General features: G+C 36.6%; 2 protein-coding genes across 15 annotated transcripts; one reads left to right on the forward strand and one right to left on the reverse strand.

Moving 5' to 3' along the window:
* Positions 1 to 57: 57 nt before the first annotated feature.
* On the reverse strand, positions 58 to 15110 carry LOC115631161 (multidrug resistance-associated protein 1). 10 transcript variants are annotated; one of them, XM_030527845.1, is made up of 16 exons: positions 14999 to 15104; positions 11554 to 11685; positions 11190 to 11489; positions 10842 to 11129; positions 9868 to 10776; positions 9674 to 9811; positions 9378 to 9524; positions 7818 to 7902; positions 6907 to 7729; positions 6688 to 6841; positions 6416 to 6623; positions 2210 to 2430; positions 1700 to 1917; positions 1128 to 1634; positions 598 to 979; positions 58 to 542 (listed from the first exon to the last, which is right to left on the reverse strand). In XM_030527845.1, exons 2-16 carry the CDS (start codon positions 11602 to 11604, stop codon positions 351 to 353), a joined length of 4623 nt encoding a protein of 1540 aa, XP_030383705.1. In that variant the 5' UTR covers positions 11605 to 11685; positions 14999 to 15104; the 3' UTR covers positions 58 to 350. The 10 variants fall into 10 exon arrangements, 9 of the variants coding, with proteins under 9 accessions (XP_030383705.1, XP_030383699.1, XP_030383704.1 ...); XM_030527839.1 differs by lacking the exon at positions 2210 to 2430 and adding an exon at positions 3154 to 3377 and having other exon boundaries at positions 14999 to 15103; XM_030527844.1 differs by lacking the exon at positions 2210 to 2430 and adding an exon at positions 5038 to 5258 and having other exon boundaries at positions 14999 to 15103.
* LOC115631164 (PIH1 domain-containing protein 1) lies at positions 11868 to 23597 on the forward strand. Of its 5 annotated transcripts, XM_030527849.1 has the most exons (6): positions 11868 to 12005; positions 12128 to 12224; positions 17296 to 18492; positions 18846 to 19663; positions 19725 to 19803; positions 22518 to 22645. In XM_030527849.1, the coding sequence occupies exons 1-5, from the start codon at positions 11937 to 11939 to the stop codon at positions 19779 to 19781; spliced, it is 2238 nt and encodes a 745-aa protein (XP_030383709.1). In that variant the 5' UTR covers positions 11868 to 11936; the 3' UTR covers positions 19782 to 19803; positions 22518 to 22645. The 5 variants fall into 5 exon arrangements, with proteins under 5 accessions (XP_030383709.1, XP_030383713.1, XP_030383710.1 ...); XM_030527853.1 differs by lacking the exons at positions 17296 to 18492; positions 18846 to 19663; positions 19725 to 19803 and adding exons at positions 23235 to 23378; positions 23443 to 23597 and having other exon boundaries at positions 22518 to 23170; XM_030527850.1 differs by lacking the exon at positions 19725 to 19803 and having other exon boundaries at positions 22518 to 22628.
* The last annotated feature ends 250 nt before the right edge of the window (positions 23598 to 23847 follow it).

Consider the following 23847-nt stretch of genomic DNA (forward strand, 5'->3'; position numbering starts at 1 on the left):
ACGAACATCTTAATATTTGTATTAATAGGTACAAAAACTGGCAAACATTACTGAATATACACATAAGGACAATTAATTACATTTTCCTTTCACATACAAAACATATAAAATACCGTAAAATTGAGAAACTTTCTGCTTAGCTTAATGAACATTAAGTGGTACTTTTTTTTATCATATTTTTGTTTGGTGTGATGCCGAGGTAGAACATTTCTCAAATCAATCCCATATATGTGGGGTAGTAAGTACAATGCTGTAAGCTTTTCCGATTAGATTTAAGTAGTGCTAAGTCGATGGCTTATTTGGACACAGTTTGAGTTTCTTCATTGAAATTTCCAGAATATGGAAATTAATTAAATTAGATTAGCATCCTTGGCCATGCTGTAAAAGGCTGATTTCGGATTGTCCAATAATTCGGTGGGCGAGGAGAACTCTTTAATAACGCCCTTGTCCAACACAATAACCTTATCGGAATCGAGTATGGTGTTTAAACGATGGGCAATGGTCAGCACTGTACAGCCTTTGAACTCGGAACGAATGGTTTTCTGTAAAATACAAACATTTAGTGGGTCGGGTGGGTACAGAAATGTTTTTCCTCACTTGTATTAAATCATCAGTTTCCAAATCAACAGCAGCTGTGGCTTCATCGAGCACTAGCACCTTAGTTTTACGCAGCAGCGCACGGGCCAAGCAAACTAACTGCCTCTGACCGACAGACAAGTTCTCACCGCCCTCTGAAATGCCATGATTCAGACCTGCCGGTAAGCTCTTCACAAAGGTCTTTAGGTGCGATAGCTCCAATGCTCTCCAGATTTCATCGTCGGTCTTCACGTCGAACGGATCCAAATTTATACGTAGCGAACCAGAAAACAGCACCGGATCCTGAGGTATAATCGTTAAGCGTGATCGCAGCATGTGCAGACCCAAGCTGGCAATATCAACACCATCTATCAGAATACGTCCCTCAGCAGCCTCGATAATACTACGAAATAAGAAAAGATATTCAGATTTAATCAATAAATTTGTGAAATTGTGCTAGAGTCTATAATGGAAATGAAAAATAGGTGTCCGCACTATCGAGATTGCAGTGCACTTAAGTTTTAAAAGCTAATATTAATTAGGGTACATACCGGAACAGAGCGAGGGTCAAGCTTGATTTGCCTGCACCTGTGCGCCCCACAATGCCGACCTTTTCACCGCCAGCTACGTTGAAGGTTACGCCACGTAGGACCAGATCCAAGCCCTCACGATAACGCACCTTGAAGTTTTCAAAAGCAACACGTCCCTCTTCGGGCCAGTGTTTCGGTTTCGACTTGTCCTGCTCCAGCTCCCATGCCGCCTCTTGTTTCGTTTCACCGTACTCCTTAATGCGCTCCACCGAAACTATATTCGTCTCAATATCCGAGGTCATGCGCACCAGCCAGTTAAGAGTCTGTGTCACCTGCAAGGCGTAGCTTACCGACAACCCAACAAGACCGGGATTCTTCTGGCCACCGAGCACGGCGAACAATGAGGCAAACAGAATGATGAGATTGCCAACCATTTCCAGTCGAACGGCAAGCCAACGATTTGCAATCATGGATGGATACTTGCACACTTGATTTTTATCCACCTTCGCGTCCGATTCCTCAATGAAACTTGGGATAGAAGAGGAGTTGGAATAAATTTGTTGAAAGACACGTCGCAAACAACGTATATTTACCGATCCTCCACAGTATAGGCACGAATCGTTGAAACCCCCGTAACCGTCTCGCCGAAGTGCGAGTAAATTGGTGAACGCGATACGGACTCCAATCGCATTAATTGTCTAGATGTTGCGACGTAAAACCGCTGAGCAAAGTAGTATAAGATCGCTATAGGGATGATGACAACCAGAAAGATTGGCGTAGATAAGCTTATAACCACAATAGTGGCCAAAACCTTGAATATTCATAAAGGAAAGGGGGTCATAAAGAGAAAATTTCATTAGCTTGGAATTTATGAATAAATTTTCCAATTTGAAAAAGTGTTGTGTGTGGTTTTGTTAGTTGGTATTGGGTTTTATGTATTAATTAATCATATTTTTTCACACGATTAAGCGGCATTTCTTGATTTAAGTCATGTGTTTTCAATTTTAGGTTAGTTGAGGGTTTGCCGATTAGTTTATGATTCTAATGATCAAAATAAAATTGCAGTTCCTTTCTAGTCAGAGGCTAATCTTAAAAAAAATTACCTCAAATGCACACCACAGACACTCGTTTAAAAGTGTGGGCATTTTCTGATCGAGGGTCTCAACGTCTTTTGAGAATCTCGACAATATGCGACCAATCGGAGTGATGTCAAAGAAACTCAAGGGCGCACGGAGCACGTGTCCCAAAAGAAACGAGTGAAGTATATAGGCTGCATGCAATGCTCCAAATGCGGGTACTAAATCCACCCCGATCGAAACCAGACCTGCGATTTATGGGGGGTAGAAGGCGGACATTAAACTTAGATGCAAGGTCTGGCCTTGGTTTGGCGGAATATGTTAGCGAACATGCATCTGGCGCCCAACAACCACTCTAAATTTGTATTTTTTTAACAACTATTAAAAAGTTTGTAGAGGAAACAACATTTACTTAGTTAGCCTCTTATTATCACGGATTTTACTTTATTTTAGTATATATTAGATGAATTAGAAAACAAACTTTTGTACAAGTTTCATAACTTGAGGACCTTCGTCACCAATTTTGAGGCCAAAAGGAAATCATTCGAACATGACACAAATTGAAGCTCATCTACAAGTAGTGGTGCTGGACTAAGCATAATGAAATGCCACCGATCAGATCACAAAATTTGTATTGAAAAAAACAATATAAGGATTGGAGCAAAAATCCCTAGTAAAATTAGATGATAATGAAGCTTGTCAGATGCTCCAGCAATTGAGATTACTCGAGTTATATACTTATGCTTGTTAAATGAAATATCAAATAATATATGTATGTAAACAGAGATGAAAATGTCGAAGAGGAAGACAAAATTTGTTTGTTATTGTGCAATACTGAATTATGTAGCAATGATTGCAAGTACAAACCGTAAATACTACAGATAAATAAATTTATCTACAAACCAAACATTCATTGACTGTGAATGGCCGTGGATAGGCAGAGAAAGAATTTTGTAAATGTAAAAAAATACCATAAAAATAAAGGTTAAAAATGTGTCCAGGGTGCCGGGCAATTCCTCGTCAATAACATCCATATCAGCGCTGAAATTATTCAATAGCCGACCAATGGGCGTTATATCAAAAAATCGGCATACCGAGCCTCTGATGATAATATGCAGCAGTTCGTTGTGAATCTTTAAGGCCGCTTTAAAGGTGCCATAGTAGACGATTACAACCGCGAAGTAGGCAAACACACCTTAACGGACGAGATTGAGAGCGAAAGCACAAGAGGGATCAGTATGGAAAGGATTAAGAATAAAGCAATTGAAAGACCGCTCTCGTCATTACTACTTGATCTAGGAATGTGGGAATGAACCCTTTACCAAACGCTTATGAATACTCGTCCAGCAGAGCTACATTTTGAATGAATTGGAAAAAGAGGCCAGTTAAAGCAATATTATAGGTTTTGTAGGTTTGTGCACACCACCTTAAGATTATTCAGGTATGGCTCATTGAATAAGGCATATTATCTGCTTAGTTATTAAGCTTTAATCATCAAACCTCATACAAAAAGCTTGCCGCTCAATGATTAATCTGTGAGCAGTTAAGATGTCGCTTTCAAAACTGACGATTAAAGCAATATTAAAGTTTCTATACAGTTGTGTATGTTATTCAAATATTAATCGGGTATAGTTGTTTATTATGGTGTTCACGAAAGGTCGATTAGTTTCTTAAATATTAAAAATTAATAATCAATTACCAAGCAAAGCAGTTGCCTAATGTTAGTTAAAAGTTTTGATTCGTCTTTATTCAGTTGAGCTACTAATCAACCCTTCGTGAAGGCCTGAATGTGTTTTATGTTTTATGACTTAAATCAAGTACCGTGTTTTATCATTCAATTATATGTTTACTCGAAACTGTTTTAATAAAGCGAATGTTTCGAATCCAATAACATTTAAGTTTTTGTTTCTTTTTTTGACTGAGAGTGGGGACCTAATGAGTTAGAAATCTGCCAGCTGTGTATTACTGATGATCGAGGTTAAAACGAGTTTGATTGTTTACCGAAAAGCATGTCGACAGAAATTGCTGCATGATTGTGGGCAGTGTATTGTCTACTGTATCTATATCCTTTGAGAAACGACTGATGATGCGCCCTAAGGGCGTTGTATCAAACAATTCCATTGGCCACTTGAACACCATGTTGAGCATTTTTGTAAATACGTCCATGGAACAGCTCAGACAACCAAGTGCCAAGCACAGTCCAGATATATATCGTGCAGTTACTACATGGAGTGTAAACAGAGTGTTGATATTTTAGCGGCGCATAACTTCTAAAGCTTTAAATTACATTGTACATGCTAGGCATGCGAGCACTATGATTAAAGAGTTAGGGCCCCACAATATTATTACTGTACATATTTACAAACAAATTGGGACATTATTATTTAAACAACTGTGTTAAACACATGTACATATGTTTTGCCCCTCAGTCGTCCCTAACCAGTCTACTATATGAGACCACATGCATTGAGACTAGTGCTGTCAAGATCACAGAGGATTTTGTGACGAAAATTGCGACGGAAAGAATGAACAAATGAACATTGTTTTTATAAAAAAATAAAGCCACCTCTGGCCAACTTAGACTTCTAATTAATTAAAAAATATTAGATTTATGTGCATATATGGATCTTGTTCTCCAGTATTCTGTATTAAGTCAAAGAAAAACTAATCAATCGCTCTTGGGTATTGATTGGGTCTAGAAATCTCTACAAATCTGTACCTTTTTATTCTATTTACACACTTCCACACTTTCTCTTTACTTCATTCTCATTTATTTAAATGCAATCTTAAAATTTCAACACCTGGAATGGTATTCTATTTAAATCTACGATATGATTAAATCAAGTTTAATTTACCGAAAACAGTTGACTTATACACATTCGCCAAAGCATGGGTAATGTATTATCAACTGTGTCAACATCTTTCGAGAATCGGTTGACAACTCTGCCCATTGGCGTTGTATCGAATAACTCCATGGGCCAACGCAGGACATTTAGGAGCAATGTTTCGTGCAACCGCGTAGCCACCATAATACAGCCAAGAGCCAGCGTCAACGACGCAACAAAGTAGGAGGCGACTAAAAAATATTCGGCACTTTTGAGTTACAATTCAATTAATGACGTCACAGATTTTTCTTAATATTTTGGCGCCGCACAGCCTATTATAAATGCTAACTAAACGCCATAAGCTCTTAACAAAACAAAAGCTGTTTATATGTACCCTTTCAACCAATAGTTTAAGAGTATCATTGAAATTTGTGCTAAACATTTTATTGAAGTCAATCTAATTTTAGTCATTACGTCATAGGAATTATAATAAAAATTAGCTGAGGAGGAAACTAAAAATATTTCAAAATAGTTTCAAATAAAAAACCCGAGAAGGAAATGAGCACATTTTAATGAATCGACTGAGATGGATGATTACCAAATCAGACCATTGCGAAAATAATAATATTATTAGTTGTTAATATAATGATTAGCAGAGATTCTTTAAGGGCCATCGTTACCATCATTGGTTGGGCCAGCATGACACGGATATTAAGTGGCAAAACGTTATGTCGATGTCTTGGGATAAGCAAGTGACAATGCGTCCCAGTGTCAAAGAGCTCCATTGGCCATCGAAAGTTGTAATGATAACGTTGCGACTGATAACGATCGATCGATTAAGAGACCAAAAATTAGAACGCACAACTAGGTATACTCGTTTATTAGTTAAGTTAAATTCTTATTTAGTGACAATCAAAAGTCAAAAGAATCTCCAGCACGGTTTTCTGTTTTCACAATTTTAATACATTAGTTTTAAAGACCACGTACTTATATCGAAATATGATTATTTTGTGTGATGGAAAGATCTCCTCCTTAATTTTTTTTGTTACAGCCGTGAGTGTTAGTAATACGTTTATGCTGACTCTAAAACTAATTGCATTTCAAATATTGATTGTGCGTTTGAATCTGAATGTTTGGGTAGGGTCATTATTAGTGTTAGTTATAGTATATATAACCTAGTTTAAAGGAGTCGAGAAATCTGTGGGCGCCAAGACTACATATGAAGACAAAGCATAAATGAGATTAAGAAAATTATAACAATTCCACCAAATAAATATATTAAATAGAACTAAGGAATATGAAAAATGTAACGAAAAATCTATAACTAAAGCGAGCGACACAAATATTTCCACAAAAAAACATTGAGCAAAATTATAAAGAGCGGGAAATTGAACCAGAATAGACTTACCTTGACCGAAACCGAAGGCACCATAGACACCCAAATACATATCTCTGCGACTGGTATCGTTGGCCACATCTTTATCATTGGCCCATTTTGTGAGCCATAGATTGGAACCAATTTGAAATGCTTGGAACACAAAGTTAAGAGCTAGCGTAGCTATGGCCAGAAAGACGCCAACACTTTTAATGTAATGCTTATAGACAGCGAAATCGACCTGTAAAATGCGAAACTCTCTTGTAAATATGCACACTAGTATTACAAAGTAGATTTTTACTTACCCCACCAGTTTGTGACTTTTCCGTTTCGATTAGTTTGCCTTCGACTTCTTGTTTTTTTTTAAGCGAGGCCGCCGAGGCTTCAGAGTCGTTCGATTCCTGGCGTTTGGTGCGACGGCGCAAACTGCCCATTAAACTATCGGCGGATGTTACGGAACTGTAAAAAAATATTATGATTTAATTACAAATGGTTATTTCGATTGACTCCGTCTAGCATATTACATGGAGTCCGAAAGGCTCTCGGATCGAGCCAGCTTAATGGCTTTCTCAACAGTACCAAGCAATTCGGGCGCATCAATGCTGTTGGACAGCTGGCGCTTTATTTGATCGAGCTCCTCCTCCTCCTCTTCTCCCTCCTGTAAATGCTGAATCAGGAAGTCGGCGAAGGCTCCCTTGTTCTTGAGGAGCTCGTTGTAGGTGCCGCTTTCGCTAATCTCGCCAAGCTTCATCACATAAATGTTGTCCACTTGCGGTAAAAATGTAATGCCATGCGTGACCAGAACTCGTGTCTTGCCAGCCAATAGGCCTTTTGGTCCGATCACCTCTTCGAAGATGTGTTTGCCTACATGCGAGTCGACTGCGCTTAGCGGATCATCCAGCAGATAGAGATCAGCGTTGCTATAGACGGCGCGCGCCAACGAAATGCGCTGCTTCTGTCCACCCGACAAATTGATGCCCTTCTCTCCGATCTCGGTGAGGTCACCCGCCGATAAAATGTCAATATCTGCTCGCAACGCGCACGCGTCGATCACTCGATTATAGCGTTTGCGATCGTATTCCTGCCCAAACAATATATTGTCGCGCAGCGTTGCGTTTTGGATCCAAGCCTGTTGCGGCACATAAGCCAGTTTGCCCACTGTGTTGACAGTGCCCGATATTTTCTCCATTTCGCCCAAGAAGGCTTGTATCACGGAGGACTTACCGGACCCAACGGTGCCCACAATAGCAACCAAATTGTTCTTTCGTACCTCAATATTGATGTTTTTTAGAGTTACATCATCATCACCCCAGGAAAATTGACCGTTTTCAATGGTCATGGGATGTGCTGTTTGATAAATAAAATATTACAAAATCATGCACCATATTCATAAAAAAATAAACAAATATAAACTATAAATATACTATAAACTTACGTTTTGAAGCATCGTGCTTCACGTTGTTCGGGTCGAGCTCTTCGCTATTCAAAAACTTATTTATGCGATTTACAGAGACTTGCGTCTTTTCATTGTCGTTTGGAAAGATAAATAATAGATTAGAACATTTATATTTTATTTGAGGATTCCCTTAAAACTCGTAGACAATGCGTTACGGGAAAAGAAAATTAGAATGGGGATGGGTTGTGCACAAAAAATTATAAGTATGTATAACTACTACAAATTTTAGCAAATATCAAGTCTTCCAAATACAATGAGTTTTGAAATTTAAGTTCTCTCAAGATTGGGATCGCCATATTTTAAAATATGTATGTTTAATGCAAATAGAATGACAACAATCAATAAGAATGGATAGTGATGGCAGAAGCTTTAAAAAGAATTTAAGTGTCGCGCGCGATCGATTCTTGCATATTCTGTATCTGCGGCATCCCCACAGCCTTATAGCTACAAAAGAAAGAACGAGTTGAAAAGCGGCTTTAAAATACCCTCCACCCATGAGTAGAATCTATATATGTATATAAAATAGTTTTTCCTGGCTGATTGGTGATCAACGCACAGAGTGGAAAACTAGCTTCAAAGTTTGTTTGGCCTGGCATAGCTCAACGATCTAATAGGAATCCCACAATGTGAGTTCGTTCTTAAATAAATGGCTCGGTTCGAGTCACGGCGCTACCATAGCATAAAGAAGCATAAAATTTAATAAGATACTTGCAGTTTTAAAATCCTGTAAGAATGGCTTCATACTATATATAAAAAATATTTAACTGTTGTGTTATGGTCAAATTTGCTGACCGATTCCGAAGTATAATAATTAAAAAAATACAATCTACAAATGTATGTACATATGTATAGTTTTGCTGATCTGAATTTTAGTATATTAGGTTTGTGCAAAATGTAACATGCAGAAGGAGATGTTGCAGACCCCACAAAGTATATACATATATTCTTCATCAATCTGAAGACTTAGATGCACTAAATGGTGTCTCATATGGCTTATACTCTTACGTTTACGTAGCGTGAGACACATTTTTTAGAAACCCTTAAAACAGAGTACAAGGTATATATAAATATATATATATATATATATATATATATATAATCACATGTAGATAAGGAATTTGAACGTGACTTTTATCGAAGTTGTTCATGGGAATAACTAGGAAAAACGGCACGGTGGAATTCACATTAAAAATTGCAGATAACTTACTTGCACCAGGTTGGTGATGAGCATGGGTAACATTGTTAATGGGAAACGCAGTATATTGAATAGAGATAATGAGACAAAGGTTTTAGTGGCGTCGAGCACGTTATTTTCGTCGATTAAGACGTATGTGGCAAATGTAACCAATGACACCTAGAAAATATATAATCAAAAATCGTAAAGTTTGTCGATAACAACAATAAAAATACTTCAAGCCATCCATTAATAGCGGAAATGTGCTGGTTAATGAGGCTGCAGACCAAAGAGAAATGACCAAAGAAGTCTGAATGAGGGTCTGTATCAATTGCTGGAATACGTAATCCGCTCGACCGCTTTACCTCGGCTATGTCAACAGCAAGCATGGGCAAGGTGGCCAGAGGCAGCTTGAGGGTATCAAATAATGTAATGCTGACAAATATTTTTTCAGCGGTGAGGATATTTTCGTCGCTGCTCAGCACGTATGTGGCAAACGTAACCACTGACACCTTTTTTGGCAAGACAATACAATACACAATATGTTATTCCAGATTGCTTCAGGTCAGATGGTTTATGTAGTTCTCCTAGTTCTGTGTACGGCTGCTGTAAAGAGAGTGGAACATAGCGCTGGCTGCGCCGGCATGCTGACTATTCTTACCAAAAAGGGCGCACAGGACCAAAGGAACGATGTGCTTGCATTTAGATAGGCTGTAGATTTGAGCGTTGCGATCTCTTTTTCACGAATATCCAACACTTGCTTTTCAAAACTAGGCTCCCACGCATAAAGTTTAAGGACCTGCAAAGACACACAGATTAACAAACTAAGTAGAGGCACAATTTAAAATAAACCACCTTAATGCCGCTGAGAACCTCGTTCATTAGCTTGACGCGCTCGTCCTTGTACTTCATTTGACGTATTTGATATGTCTTGATCCGATTGGCTATAAAGCCATTAACTGGTATTAAAATTATCATAACTGCGAGGCCGGCCAGAACAGAAGGGCCCAACTGTTGCCACAGGAAGAAGAGGGCTAGCGAGATTTGTAGCGGTGCCGACCACAACATATTTAGGTAGGTTGTCAAATCCATGAACCGCTGCGCATCCACTGCCATCAAATTGACAATTTCGCCCACAGTAGACTCCTTTCTGGCGGAGTTTGAGATGCGCAATGCTTTTCGATAAATGGCACTGACAAGTGCTGTACGAATGCGGAGGCCAACAATGAACATGCGATGGAAGTACTGAGCCAAAATGAAAGTCTGCGTGGCAGCCAAGACAAACAGCATCACCGAATACATAATTCCCTTCCACTCCGGCTGAGGGTCTTTTTCGTAATCCTCAACGAATCCGATAATTAGACTTAGCACTTGTGGCTGAGCGAATGTTAGTACATCAGTTATCAGTTTCATAACTGAACCGAATAGAAACACGCCGCCAAATGACTTGTAGATTGCAGGCATAATAGAAGCCATGCCCTTCTTTCGGCCATTTCGCTCGCCATGTGGGTTGTCGAAAGAAACCTTTCCATTGATAAACTTGGCATTTGGCTCCGAAGGGGATGGCTTCTTGTAGTTTTTACGCACATTCTTGTTCCAGTGATAAGCGAATGTCGGCATCACCTCCTTGCAACTATCCTGTGGCCGCAAATCCCAGAGATCTTCTTGCTCGAGTGGTTTGCGGTAACCCTTCAACGACATTGCATCGAACCAATGATATGTGATGCGAGACAAGAAGCTGGCCGATAATTCAGGTATTTCATTCTGCAAAAGTGACAAAAAATTGTGAAAACAGCTATAGGTGAGGAATATATAAAGGTATCACATACCTGTCCACGTTGATATTTCGTTTGCCTTGGCAGGCTGTCCGCATAGCAATTCAGCAACAACATGACGCATGAAAACGCAAAGAAAATAAAGAAGCTGATGTACTGATAGCCCTCCCAGTCCTCTTGGTCAGTCCAGTCTAGTTTTTGACCGCGTTCTTTCTCCGCACGTACTTCTGTTCGGCAGCGAGGTATCGACAAAACAGTTAAGAAAAACCAAAACAAAAACTGACAGCCTGATGTTTGGACGCCATATTTTCGATTCAGCGTTATAAATAAAAAGGTCAGCAACTGAAACAAACTTGTCAATAAATACATAGTTTCTTATGCAGTTTAAATTTTTATACATACAAAAGAGGCGAACTTTATAATAGGACTCCAAATATCAACAGCGTGTATTGAAATATCGTTCTTTTTCACTAAGGCCACAATTAAGTCCAAGGCCGTGATTACAAGCAGTCCAATATTTATCAGCAGTTTGCTTATATTTAGTTTTGTCCACGGGATATTCTGGTCGAAGCTTGCCTTGAGATAATAAACGTCGAAGAGGACGAATAGCCATAAGAATGCACACGGTGCCCAGACAAGAACAGTTTTCTCAAAACATGGTGTAAAATCGGGATCAGTTGTCCACCACGTCTTGTCGGCATCCTAAATAATTTAATTTAGTAAATGATATTTCCTATTTTGTATTTAGATGGTACGAATAGCTTACCCAAAAATCCGAGCCGCAGAATTGATACATGGGAGAAGTAGTATTCTCCATGATCACAGTTTGTTGTTAGATAATTAATTAAATATTCCCCTCCCAAAACACGTGCAGTAAGTGTCCAAATAATTGGGTAAACTGAAATAAATAAGGATCACCGTACAGTATTAATGCATAACATCTGACAGCAACTGCTGTTCGCCAGCACCGGTAAGCATATATTCATGTATGTAGTTTCCAACACTGGAAATTAAACCAAAGCATTAATCCATTTTTAGGTAATTTTTAGTAAAAACGTATAAACCAAAAAAACTTGCTTTCCGTTCTTAACTAATTGAAGTGCTCTTTGAATTTGCTAGTAGTAATATTAACTTACAAAATTCATAAAAATGTCTAAGCACTCAAATTTTCTTGATGGAAATGATAGGTTTAAAGAACAGAACCTAAGATTTGTTCGTGTAAGTATAAAGTAGTGCAGCGCATCGTGAACTATATGTATGTACATGTGAAATTTACATGTGCATACATACATATGTATGTATAAGATCTTTATAATAAAATGGGGAAATCGTCCTTTCAGAATGATCTTCAAGACAACATAAATCAGTTCTTCGGAAGGTCGGGAACATCCGCAAATATTCCACCACGCGACTCCATGTTAGTACAACCTAAACCCGGTAAGTGCGGAGCCCCCATACACAAACATATGCATGTTTGCATGTGTGCACATATGTATGTATGTATGCATATGTAGTATGTATTGCGATAGCGTATAACTTGTTTTGATAAACTTTATGAAAAGACATACATATGTATATGCATATGTACGTACTTATATTCGAGCTAATACAGCTACAAATTCTTTGCTATTGACATACATACATACATACATACATATGTATGTAACTGACTGGATTTGCTTCTAATGACTGCAAACTGCAAAGATATAAACTGATAGAATAAATTGAGCTTTTATCGAAAATATCTATAAAATTGCGGGCCCAAGACGTAGTTTTAAGTATTAATTATATTTTATCTTTTACTATAAAATTGTTAAAGCTAATATCAAATTGGGGTCTGAGATCCAATATAAAGAGGTTTTATTTGGCATTATAGTAATACTCGTATATATGTATGTATAACATTTATAAATTAGTATACAAAAATGTATATGTTTACGAACATGACATTTCATTTAAAAAACTTGTTTTACCGGCAACGCAAATGTTTGTCGCACCTGAACTTGGCTCAAAGGCAATAGGAATTACTTAACTAAATATTAAAAACGAGTTACTAGTCACGGCCATTAGTTTTAAATACATATATGTATGTATGTATTCAGAGTTTGTTCTTGCAATCTAACAACAATTTTATGTTGTTTTTGTAAATACATGTGGGAAAACTTGTTTGTTATTCAACATATAATAAATTCGAGTGATTAAGAATAGCCGAAGACTTGTTAAAATCATAGAATAACTAAACTACTATGTATTGGTAATTACAGAAAACTTGTTCCACCAACTTTTCGATTATGTAATTTTTGCATTGGAGCTGATTTAATACTGTAACTTTTAAATATAAACAACACGCATCCACCTTACTGAGCGACACAAGTTTTAAAAAAACTTTCATTTTAAATGGCGAGAGAAATTTTGTTTCTCTTTTGAAATTTGCAACTCAGCGTGATGCTCAGATTTTGTTTGGTTGTATTATAAGAGAAAACAATGTAATAAAAAACCAAAGCAGCTATCAACAACAGCTGATTAACATGCTTCATCAGCGACACACAATGTTCGCCAAGTTAGTTTGTTTAATGCACATTACTTATTTGAAAATTGAATTACGTGAAATACAAGTTTTATTTTCATTTAATTCACAAAATAAGATTCAAATATGAAATATTTTTCATGCAGATTGTTGAGAAATGCAATTAAGTATATATAATTACAAATTTCTTGACAAAGGTTAAGAGATTCGAAACCAACCGTAAGGCATTTCTGTGGCAGCAAGAATTAGTTATCGGTTGAAATTTGGTTGGAAGAAATTTTTGTAACACCCCTGAATATGTTGCATTGTGCCCCAAACATACTTGTAAATACATATGAATATGTATGTAGGTGTATTTGATATTTTGGCAAGTTTACTTGGCCAACCTGATGCCGCGCAACCCTGCTCTAGAAACATATACATACGTCGTATGAATATACACTGATAAGGTTCATTAGCCTTTTCTTTCAATTCACTAATATTTACATATGTATGTACTTGTATGTGTATTTTTGTTCATGCCGGCTTATTGCTGTTCGCGAACTTGTGTTGATGTTATAAATATTTATGCCATGTGGAATGTTTTCCTTGTTTTTGTACAATTTTTCAATTGCAACTCGCTTAAATTGTGATGCCTATCAGGCAATAAATCAATCACTGGTGGTTGTTCTAATAACTGTTACAAATATTTCAAATATGTTGGCATTTTAAAAGTAGACTGGACCAAAATTCTGTTCTATTGAATATGTACCAATTATTTTCGTTATATGGTGAAATACGTCACACATATTATCTTAGTTTGTGCTGAGTAGTTATTAATATTGTAATACATGAACGTGTGCTTGTGATCCCATTGCTTATCACCAACGACTCGTCTAGAAGAGTATGAAAATGTACATACTTGTATGTATGTACATACATACATATTTGTGTGTATATAGTGGTTTAATTTTTGAATTGCACTTAAATTGCTTGAGCTTATCTCTTCCATTTTTTTTTATTTTATAACTCTGCTCCTGCATCGTTTCACGTGTAGTGTACTTATCACTTGAATATACCACATTAAAAGGCTTTCTCTCTTTTTTTATTAGTTTATACTAGTTTATTTCAAAGCATTGAGGCATTCTTTTTCTCTGTAGGCACCGAATATTTAACATAATGTTTGTTTTTTTTGTACACAAATACATACATACACAAAAACATATCAATCCGCAAACATGTATGTACGCGTATGTCCCTTGTACAGATTTTAATTGGCTTTTAGTGACAAGAAATAGTCGACGTTAAGTTTACTATGCCCACCATTTTAAAATATTGAAAACACGTTTTTTCTTTAGTGACGTCATCGTTCAGCTTATAAATTATGGCTGGTTGTAACATAAACTTCAATTGCCCAAGTCAGTGTGAAAAAGAAAAATCGCATTTGCTTGATAAACTTCTGCAATCATCTAAATCACTTCAAAAATTATAACAATTAAGAAACATTTCGGCATGACAATACAAAAAGACTGATAAATAAATTATTGGAAATTATTTTCGCGTACATCAGAAATTATTTTATTTCTGCATAAAACTTGATTTTCACGGCGATATGTTCGTACTGCCCATTTACAAACAACTAGAAAAAACAAGTCACAAGGGCTCATAACAACGACAATTAGAAAAATCGGTTGAACATAATTACCTTAGCTATTAAAAGAAACGTTAAAGGCACTCAGCGATTCACAACGCGACCGACGCGTGTCGAACACAAAAAGCAACTGGGGATCGGTCACTCAGCACGTCGCTATTATTTGATTTGAAGAGATAGCATGGGATTCCCTCTCAACCGCCAACGAAAGCAAACAAACGGCTACGGACTCGTATTGAATTTTATTTGAAACAAAAAACTGTAGTGTTTTTAAAGCCGGTACAACAACAACCATAAAACATTTCGGTTCTCTAAGCTCTCTATCTGCGTTTATATGTGTGCGTACAAACATACAAACATTTATAGTCATGCACATGTACGTGCAATTAACTTTTGGAATGAAATGATCAATGAAAATAGAAGTTCATTGCAAGGAAAATATTTTAATATAATTTGCTTTATTACTGATCCATTTTACTTAGGAATTTTTATATTCTGTATACACTATATAGTCATTTCCCATATGTTTACATATGTATGTATGTTCATATTTACATTACATACAAAAAAACAATTAGTCAAGTGTATTCAATTGCAAAGAGCGAACCAACAAACTTGCTTGGTCATTGTTAAGATATCGCTTAACACAGAGAGCGCGCGATAAGAGAGAAGATACATAAACATGTATGTAGTTGTGCTGAATAATTATATAACTCCCGTAATTCTTGGAATTTTGAACTAAAATTTGGTAGTCACATTAGGTAAGTGATTATATATCCGTATACCAAGTTTCATTATGATAGAATGATCGGAACATATGTAGTACACAAACACGCATACACACGATTCTGATGTAAATGTATGTATGCATGCATGGAATATTTTATATTTAATTTAGTTAATTAATTAAATTAATTTAGTTAATTAATTAAATTAATTTAGTTAATTAATTAAATTAAATTAATTAATTAATTTAATTACTTTTTTGTGGGGTGGTACAGGGTATTTAAGAGTTGAGCCTGCTCGACTTTAGCATTCCTTTCTTGTTTTAATTTTCCCATTTTGTGGAAAGTACAGGATGTTTTACTGTCGGTCTTGCTGGACTGTAGCGTTCTCTCTTGTTTTTTTTTTTTAATTTTCCTATTTTTTGGAAAGTACAGGATATTTTACTGTCGGTCTTGCTCGACTGTAGCGTTCACTCTTGCTTTATCTTTATTTTATAATTTTTGTTGTTATATGTTTATATATTGCCTACTAATATATATGTATGATAAGTATTATAATTTGGGTTAGGTCCATTTAGATGTACTACTTGTATTGCAAGTGTGCTTCAGACTTATTTCTAAAGTGTGTTTCGCTGCTGATTGTTTGAAGAGTAGTATTTGTTCTCTTTGATGTGGTCAAAGTTATTCTTACGTAACTTACACATAAAAACAGATAATAAACTATTTTTGGGCGTTACGACCGGTTTTATACTCTATACCCGAAGAGTAAAAAAATAGAGTGTTAGAGTCGAGGAAGCCCGTCAGCCCTGTATCCAAACAAACTTCCACCGCTATGCCCGAACTATGTATTTCGGGTGTAAAGAGTAAAATTCCAATTTTTTAAATCCAAAATCTTCAACTAGAAACATTGTCAGCTGCCTCACATAAACAAAGGCATGTGTTAAAAATCATAACTTGATATTAGCGTTGACGTATGAGCGCGCAGATTATTTAAAGAATAGAGCGATGTGTAATTGATTGCGACATTTTTATTTCTACTGCGCTTGCACGTCAACTTTCATTTAAAGAAAAGAGATTGGTCTTTCGGATTGGTGCAAAAGCAAAAGTACAAAAACTGCGAATCAATGAATGAAGCGTTTTAATAGAAAGCATCCAATCCTATTCAGGTGTGTTTCCGATTTCGATTAAATTAGGCGATATAACGATTTGATGGGGCTTCTTATTAAGTTTTGGAAAGCATATTAAAGTATACCCAAAGGCAGGGTAAAAGGGAATACTAGTTTAGTGCAAATATATGTATCACACAGAAGGAGGAAGTCAATGTAGCCATGTCTGTCCGTATTAACGTTAGGAAAGTAAAATAGGTAGAAAACCCAAATTTTGTTATGCAATGTTCCTATGCTCCGAATTTGTTTTTTTTTTTTTTTTTTTTTTTTTTTTTTTTTTTTTTGAAGTAAGTACAGAGTATTTAAGAGTTAGTCCCGCCTTAATTTAGGGCTCCATTCTTTTTGACTACTATATTTCCAAATGGGCTTGTGTGAGATGCATGTATTTGCTGCTTTTAATTGAAGTGTTTGTATTTCTGCATTTTATTTCATGTGACGTCTTCAATATACGACTAAATAGCCATTGCGGCAGACATTGCTGAAACACCCCACTTCAGAAGTTTAAAACTGGACGAATGTCGAAACTTTCTGCGTCATTTAGGCGTCAATCGTCGTACAGCCCATTCTTTGGCTGTACGTACTCTCAAATGTCCCGACTTTAATCTGCGACAGTTTCAACAATCTAGATTCCACAGGAGCGTTCAAATGGGCGACATCCAGCAAGCAATGGTGGATTCTGAAATAGTGCGTGATATAGAGGTGTTTTGCGAGCAGCGTTTGAATGAAAAAGAGAAACGTAACTCGTTGTCGCCCGTGCATATCGCCACGTTGCGAGAAGACAGAGAGCAGAAGCCAACGACAAACACAGGCTTTCACAGCGCCTATGGAATTGGAACACGCCGTCCCTACCAACGGAATAAAGCTGATATTATGCACGGCAAAGACTACAAATTAAATTTTTTTAATCGTGATTACCGAATAAATTATAATCTTGAGGATTATCGCCAAGATCGAACTGACCGGAATTGTGAAATGGCGATCTTGAACAATAATCGCAGAGGTACACGGCAAAGATCGAATAGTTCCAGCACAACCTCCAACTATTTCCAGTCACGTAACAACAGTTGGAATTCTCTTAATAATGGAAATCAACCCAATAATATTTTGGAGGATTATCGCCCAGATCGAAGAGACCAAAGTAGTGGAAACTCAAACGACGATCGAATTCGTACACCAAAGAGATCGAATAGTCCTTACTATTTCCAGACAGGAAACATTTCCCCCAATAGTTGGAGCTTCCTTAGTCATAGAAACCAATTCAAAAACGATCTAGAGGATTATGATAGAAATAAAACTGAACTGAATTATGGCAACTTGAACAGCAATCGGAATCGTAAACGCCAAAGATCAAGTAATGATTACCAAAATCCCATAAACATAAATAATTATGATAATTTTAATGCTAATCGCGGCTCTATTTTAATGCGAAAGGAAAACCGATCAAGATCGAGCATTAATAAGACTTTCCAAAGAAATACTGATATGAATACATTTCAAGTCAACAATAATGAATTTAAAGACCACAAATTGCGACGCCATAACACTTTGGTGTACGATCCACCGCCAAGATCTCGTAATGCAATAATGTATCCAAACGAGCCGCACCGGGCCAATAATGGTGGCGAACAGTCCCATGCTCATGGCAGTAAAACATCTGGTAATTATCTTTGTTCTTTGTTTTAAAATCATTACCTATCATTTTAGTAAATTTATTGGCAAGTTCAAGTTAGACATGAGATTACATAAAATGAATGCCATAATAGAATTTATTGCATAAAATACTAATTCGGCATATTTTCATAGCCTATCCAATGAATCGGTAGAAGTGCATCCCGATATTCGTTATCTTAAATGAAAATTTTCCTCTGCAAAGTGGTTACAGTACCAGAACAATTATATAAACTGTTAAGGATTACTTAAACATTACTTACTTTTCACAACTTTAATATCGATATAAAGTTGCGCGCTTTTAGCAGATGATAAAAATCACAATAGAGTTTTGTTTTACAGGTAGAATAGATAGCCCACAATCGCAGCCCACATATATTGAGGAATATTTTCAAATTGGAGGATTTAAGCTACCTTATATCCATAGAGGGACGCTCCCATTATCGACATCAAAAGATAATTCCTATGCAGTCAGGTTTTTTGCGCAAATTCCCGATTATACAACCAACCGATTCTCCGATAAAGAATGTAGTGACGATGGTGATCCGGCGATAAATTCTGAAGACGATTCAAGTATCGACAGTGCAGAGGACGACCGTAAACCCATAAAAAACACAAAGAAAGGGCTTCCGACGTTAAACAATAAGAAAATGCGCAAAGAGTGGATTAAAGTATACCGCGAAAAGAACTATAAATGCTGGAAATCATGGTGGATGGATTACAAATGGTGCGGAGATGCCATCAACCAGGAGCTTGGCCAATTCAAAAGTGTAAACCTGAAGCTCCGTTTTCTACAGATTCCATATAATCGAAATAAAGGTAACTCTGAAGTGATTGATCGGGTCATGAAATCTGGACACTTTGCATTGGAAAAAAATTTATCAAACTTTTACCGAAACATGAAAGCCATTTTTAATATGATGAACGAAACTTTTCTGGAAAACTTGACTCCCCAACAAACGGAGCAAATACAGAATATGATACGAGGTGTACCAAATCACATATGGCTATATAAAATGCGCAGTATGCTTTTCGTTTGGTGTAAATACCGGGAATACTCAAGACTACCGAACTCTGGAAGTAAACTTCGGAAAATAAACGCAAAATGGAAAAAGCCAGTATTCCATTGGCTTGCAAAGCAGGCCTTTGAAGAGATAAAAGTGAGTCTCTATTGAGGGCATTTATGAAGTTTTTGAAGAAATATTAATATTTTTTTTACAGAAAATTAGCGAAATAGCTTGGCCCGAGCACCATCAAATATTTCCAGAATTAAAATAAATCGCCAACGCACAACTAACAAGTAAAAAAGCTAAAGTCGGGTGTCCCGACTACTCTGAAATACTCTGTACATATGTTTACAATAATTATAGAAAAAAAAAAAAATTGGATCGATTTTACCTCTCTCGGTATTTGAACTCACGTAAAGGGTGTATAATTGCACATTTACATAGCAATTGCGTCTGTGTGAGTGTATGTATGCCTATGCGCATCAATTCGTGTCTGTGTAAGCATTTTCGCAGTCAACCAAACAGCAACATCAACAACAGCCGCGGGCAGCGCTTGAGCAGCGCTGCAGCAGCAAATATATTTATGGCTATAACTTCTTGGTAAATCGGTCTATCATAGTGAAACTTGGCATACGGACACATAATTACTAACTGGGGGTATTTGCAAAATTTTAGTTCGAAATTCCAAGAATTACGGGAATATACATTTTCTGCGTATTCACACAAGGCATCTTGGACTAAAATTTGGTGTGCCTAGGTCTTATGGTCTCCGAGATATAGGCGATTATACGTATGGAAAATCGGGAAAACCCCCATAGGGGGGAAGTGGGGGGGAAAATCAAAAAAATAAAACAAACTCGTATAGAATACACACATAACGCATCTTTGTGGAAAATTTGGTGTCTCTAGCTTTTATAGTCTCTGAGATCCGGGTGTTCATACGGACGGACAGACAGACAGACAGGGCTAGATCGACTCGTCTTGTCACGCTGATCAATAATATATATACTTTGTGGGGTCTGCCACGCCTCCTTCTGCCTGTTACATTTTTCAGCTCCCGCAAACCTAATATACTCTTGTACATTTCATGTACAGAGTATAAAAACCAGTAATTATTATTTACTTATACATACTTACTATACATGTATAGAAAACAGTTTGTCTTGACTGACTTATTGGCGATCAATGCACAGTCAAAACGATGGGAGCTGGGAAAACAGGCTTCTACGTTTGAATGACAAATATGAATTTTCCCCCGATTATCTTCAAACTTAGTTTGTGCACTCTCTGAAAAGTACAAAATATACTTTGTACTTCAGTTTTTTGGAACTGAAACATAGTAAGCATCAAAAATGGTTTTGGATTTTCAAAAACTCTGCAGTTTCTATTCGATGGACTTACAGTTTGCTTTGTATGTTGATGATTTGTAGAAATGAATGTCAGTCAGTCGAGAGAGAGGAATATAAAATAAAAGTCAGTTGAATCGTATCGTTCTCTTAAGATAGCAGTACTGAAGAAAACAATGGGACTAAGTGGGAAGATCTTAAACTTGGTATTCAACAATTATCAAAATATAGAAATAGGTTTTTCACTTCACACATGCAGCAACAATAAACAACAAACTCGACCTGCCTAGGGCTCAAGGGAACCTGGATACCAAGTTTGGTCATTCTGGCTCTTGTACCTTCTGAGTTCCTTGCGCTCATACAGACGGGCAGACGGATATAGCTATATCGACTCGCTTGTCACCGTGATCAAGAATTTATATACTTTGTGAGGTCTGCCATGCCTTCTGCCTGTCACACAAAACTACTATAGCCTTTTACCCTTTGGGTACAGGCTATAAAAACAAGAGAGAACACTATAGTCGAGCAAGCCCGACTGAAATAGCCTGTACTCCCTCCCACAACAAGAATACAATTTTTTTTAATTTTAAAATTAATTTTTACAAATTTAATTATTTTATTAAATTTAAAATAAAATACATATATTCAATACATACATTCATAAGTGGAGATATATGCTTATGTTTCAACAGCATACATTTACATCATCGTTTCTCTGCGTGTATATAAGTCGAATCAGCAGCAACAACAACTGCTGGCAGAGATTCGGCAGAGAGTATATTTTTTATGGCTCTAAATTTCTTCATAACAAACCTATCGTAAACTTGGCATTTGGACTCAGAAATACTAACTGAATGCCAAATTTGAGTACAAAATGCCAAAAATTACGGGAGTTATGGAAAAAACACGAATTGCGGGGAAGTGGGGGTGTGCATCAGAAAAAAAAACACAAACTCATTTTTTCGCGGACTTAGGGCAATCTGAATCTGGTTATTCTAGCTCTTATACTTTCTGTGGTCGTTGCATTCATACATACGGACATGGTTATATCGACTCGGCTTGTCACCCTGATCAAGAATATATACTTTGTGGGGTCTGCCACGCCTACTTCTGTGTATTACATACATTCGCACAAATCTAGTATAGCCTTTTACCCTTGGGGTATAGGGTATAAAAAAACTGAACGGATCAGTTCTTTTAATCGGACTACTATACTGGTATACACATGTAAACAAGTTCATATAAATAAAATGTCCACTTTCTGCTAATGAATCGATTTAAAATCAAAATTTGTTTATCCATTAATTTCCTGCTCAGCCATGCTGGGCCGTGTATAATATAAGTACGTTCGTGTTTCTTAAAGCCAATAATATTTTTTGCAATATATGCAATAGCCTTTAGTATGCACCAAAGTAAGTTTGCTATTTGGTAGTCCCTATAGAAACTGGCAATGAGCACAATGTAAAAAGAGATATAGTACATAGTTAATTATAAAATTTATAATGGTAAGCAAAATATACGTAGACCAGAACAGGCGGGCAAAACCTGCTAGTATTATAATAAAATTATAAATTTGATGTTTGAATTATTGAAGCTTAATTTCGAAATTTTTAATAGTAACATAATTTATTTATTATAATTTTTTTATTTTTCTGCAATAGGTTTCTGTATTAAGAGCTTCAAATTGAATACCAATGAAAAGTTCTTTATAAACGTTTGCCAGGCCTCGGAGGTACCAGCTCCGAAAGATGTGACCGAAGAGGAGCTTATTGCTATTTTGGAATCATCCGAAGCGAGCTCTTTTCGGGTACCTATGAGCATGTCGGTGCCGCGAAATACCAATGACCGCTCCAATAATACCGTGGAAGTCTGCGATATTGCCATCAATCCGCAATTTCTGCTCAAAATAAAAAAGTCGCAACTTTTCAGCAATTTCTTTTTGCAAATCGTTGCCGAGGCCCTCAGCGAGAAATACAACATACAAATATCGATGGATAAAACTATAATACTCAATAACCGGAAGTTTATTGGCACTCTCGTTTCCCATCGCGTACGAAACGATGACATAAACACGGCAAAAGTAATAGGAGAGAAAACAGTAAAGCAACTACATGGAGAACAAGAAATAATGTTGGTACAGGAAATTAATGAGAATGAGCTACAGGCACTGACCAAAAAATCCACGAATGAAACTAATAAAATAAAAATAAACCAACGTAACGCTGGATCCAACGAAGTTGAATACAAAATTCGAGCTAGGGTTAAAGGCGATGTCGTAGACGAAATACATGCAGAGCTATATTTACCCAATTGCGTAAGTTTCGCAGAAAATCGAGATTGAAACATGTTTATAGTCCTTTTCGTTCATATTTACATAGATATCGTCACAAGAACTGAGTTTAGACATTGGAGAGGATCGTGTCTTGGTCGAGTCATCAAAACACGGCTATATATTCGATAAATTTTTCAGCTACCGCTTGCATCAAGAACGTGCTCAGGCGCTATTCGATAAAACAAGCAAAGTATGTTTTTGGGGAAGAAAACGGTTCAAAGATATTTTTTAAATGCAATTAATATTTTTTTCAGATGCTTCAAATACGCATTCCTGTCATGGCTTAAAATTAACCGATTTAGTTTATTTCGAATTCCTGCCATGGCTTAAAATTAACCGATTTAGTTTATTTCAAATATTGTTAAAACAATGAATTAAAAAAAATAAAATCAGATCCTATCCCAACAAATTCAAAGTATATTTCAATGCCACATTATAAGCAACTGAAAAAACTAATGTCAGGTTCCCTGACTTTAAAATGCCGAAGGTATCGTGTACAATAATTATAGAAATTAAGAGATTGAAAAAAATAAGCAAACAAGTGTAATAATAAGAAAAACGGCTTGACCGGTAAATTACCTTAAGTGTATTTATATCGGAACTATGTTTATGTTGTCTACATATGTATGTGTGTGTGACCATGTGTGCAGTACAGAATT

This window comes from Scaptodrosophila lebanonensis, unplaced genomic scaffold (genome assembly GCF_003285725.1).
Source record: "Scaptodrosophila lebanonensis strain 11010-0011.00,11010-0021.00 unplaced genomic scaffold, SlebRS2 tig00001412-arrow-pilon, whole genome shotgun sequence".
In the NCBI taxonomy this organism is placed as follows: domain Eukaryota; kingdom Metazoa; phylum Arthropoda; class Insecta; order Diptera; family Drosophilidae; genus Scaptodrosophila; species Scaptodrosophila lebanonensis.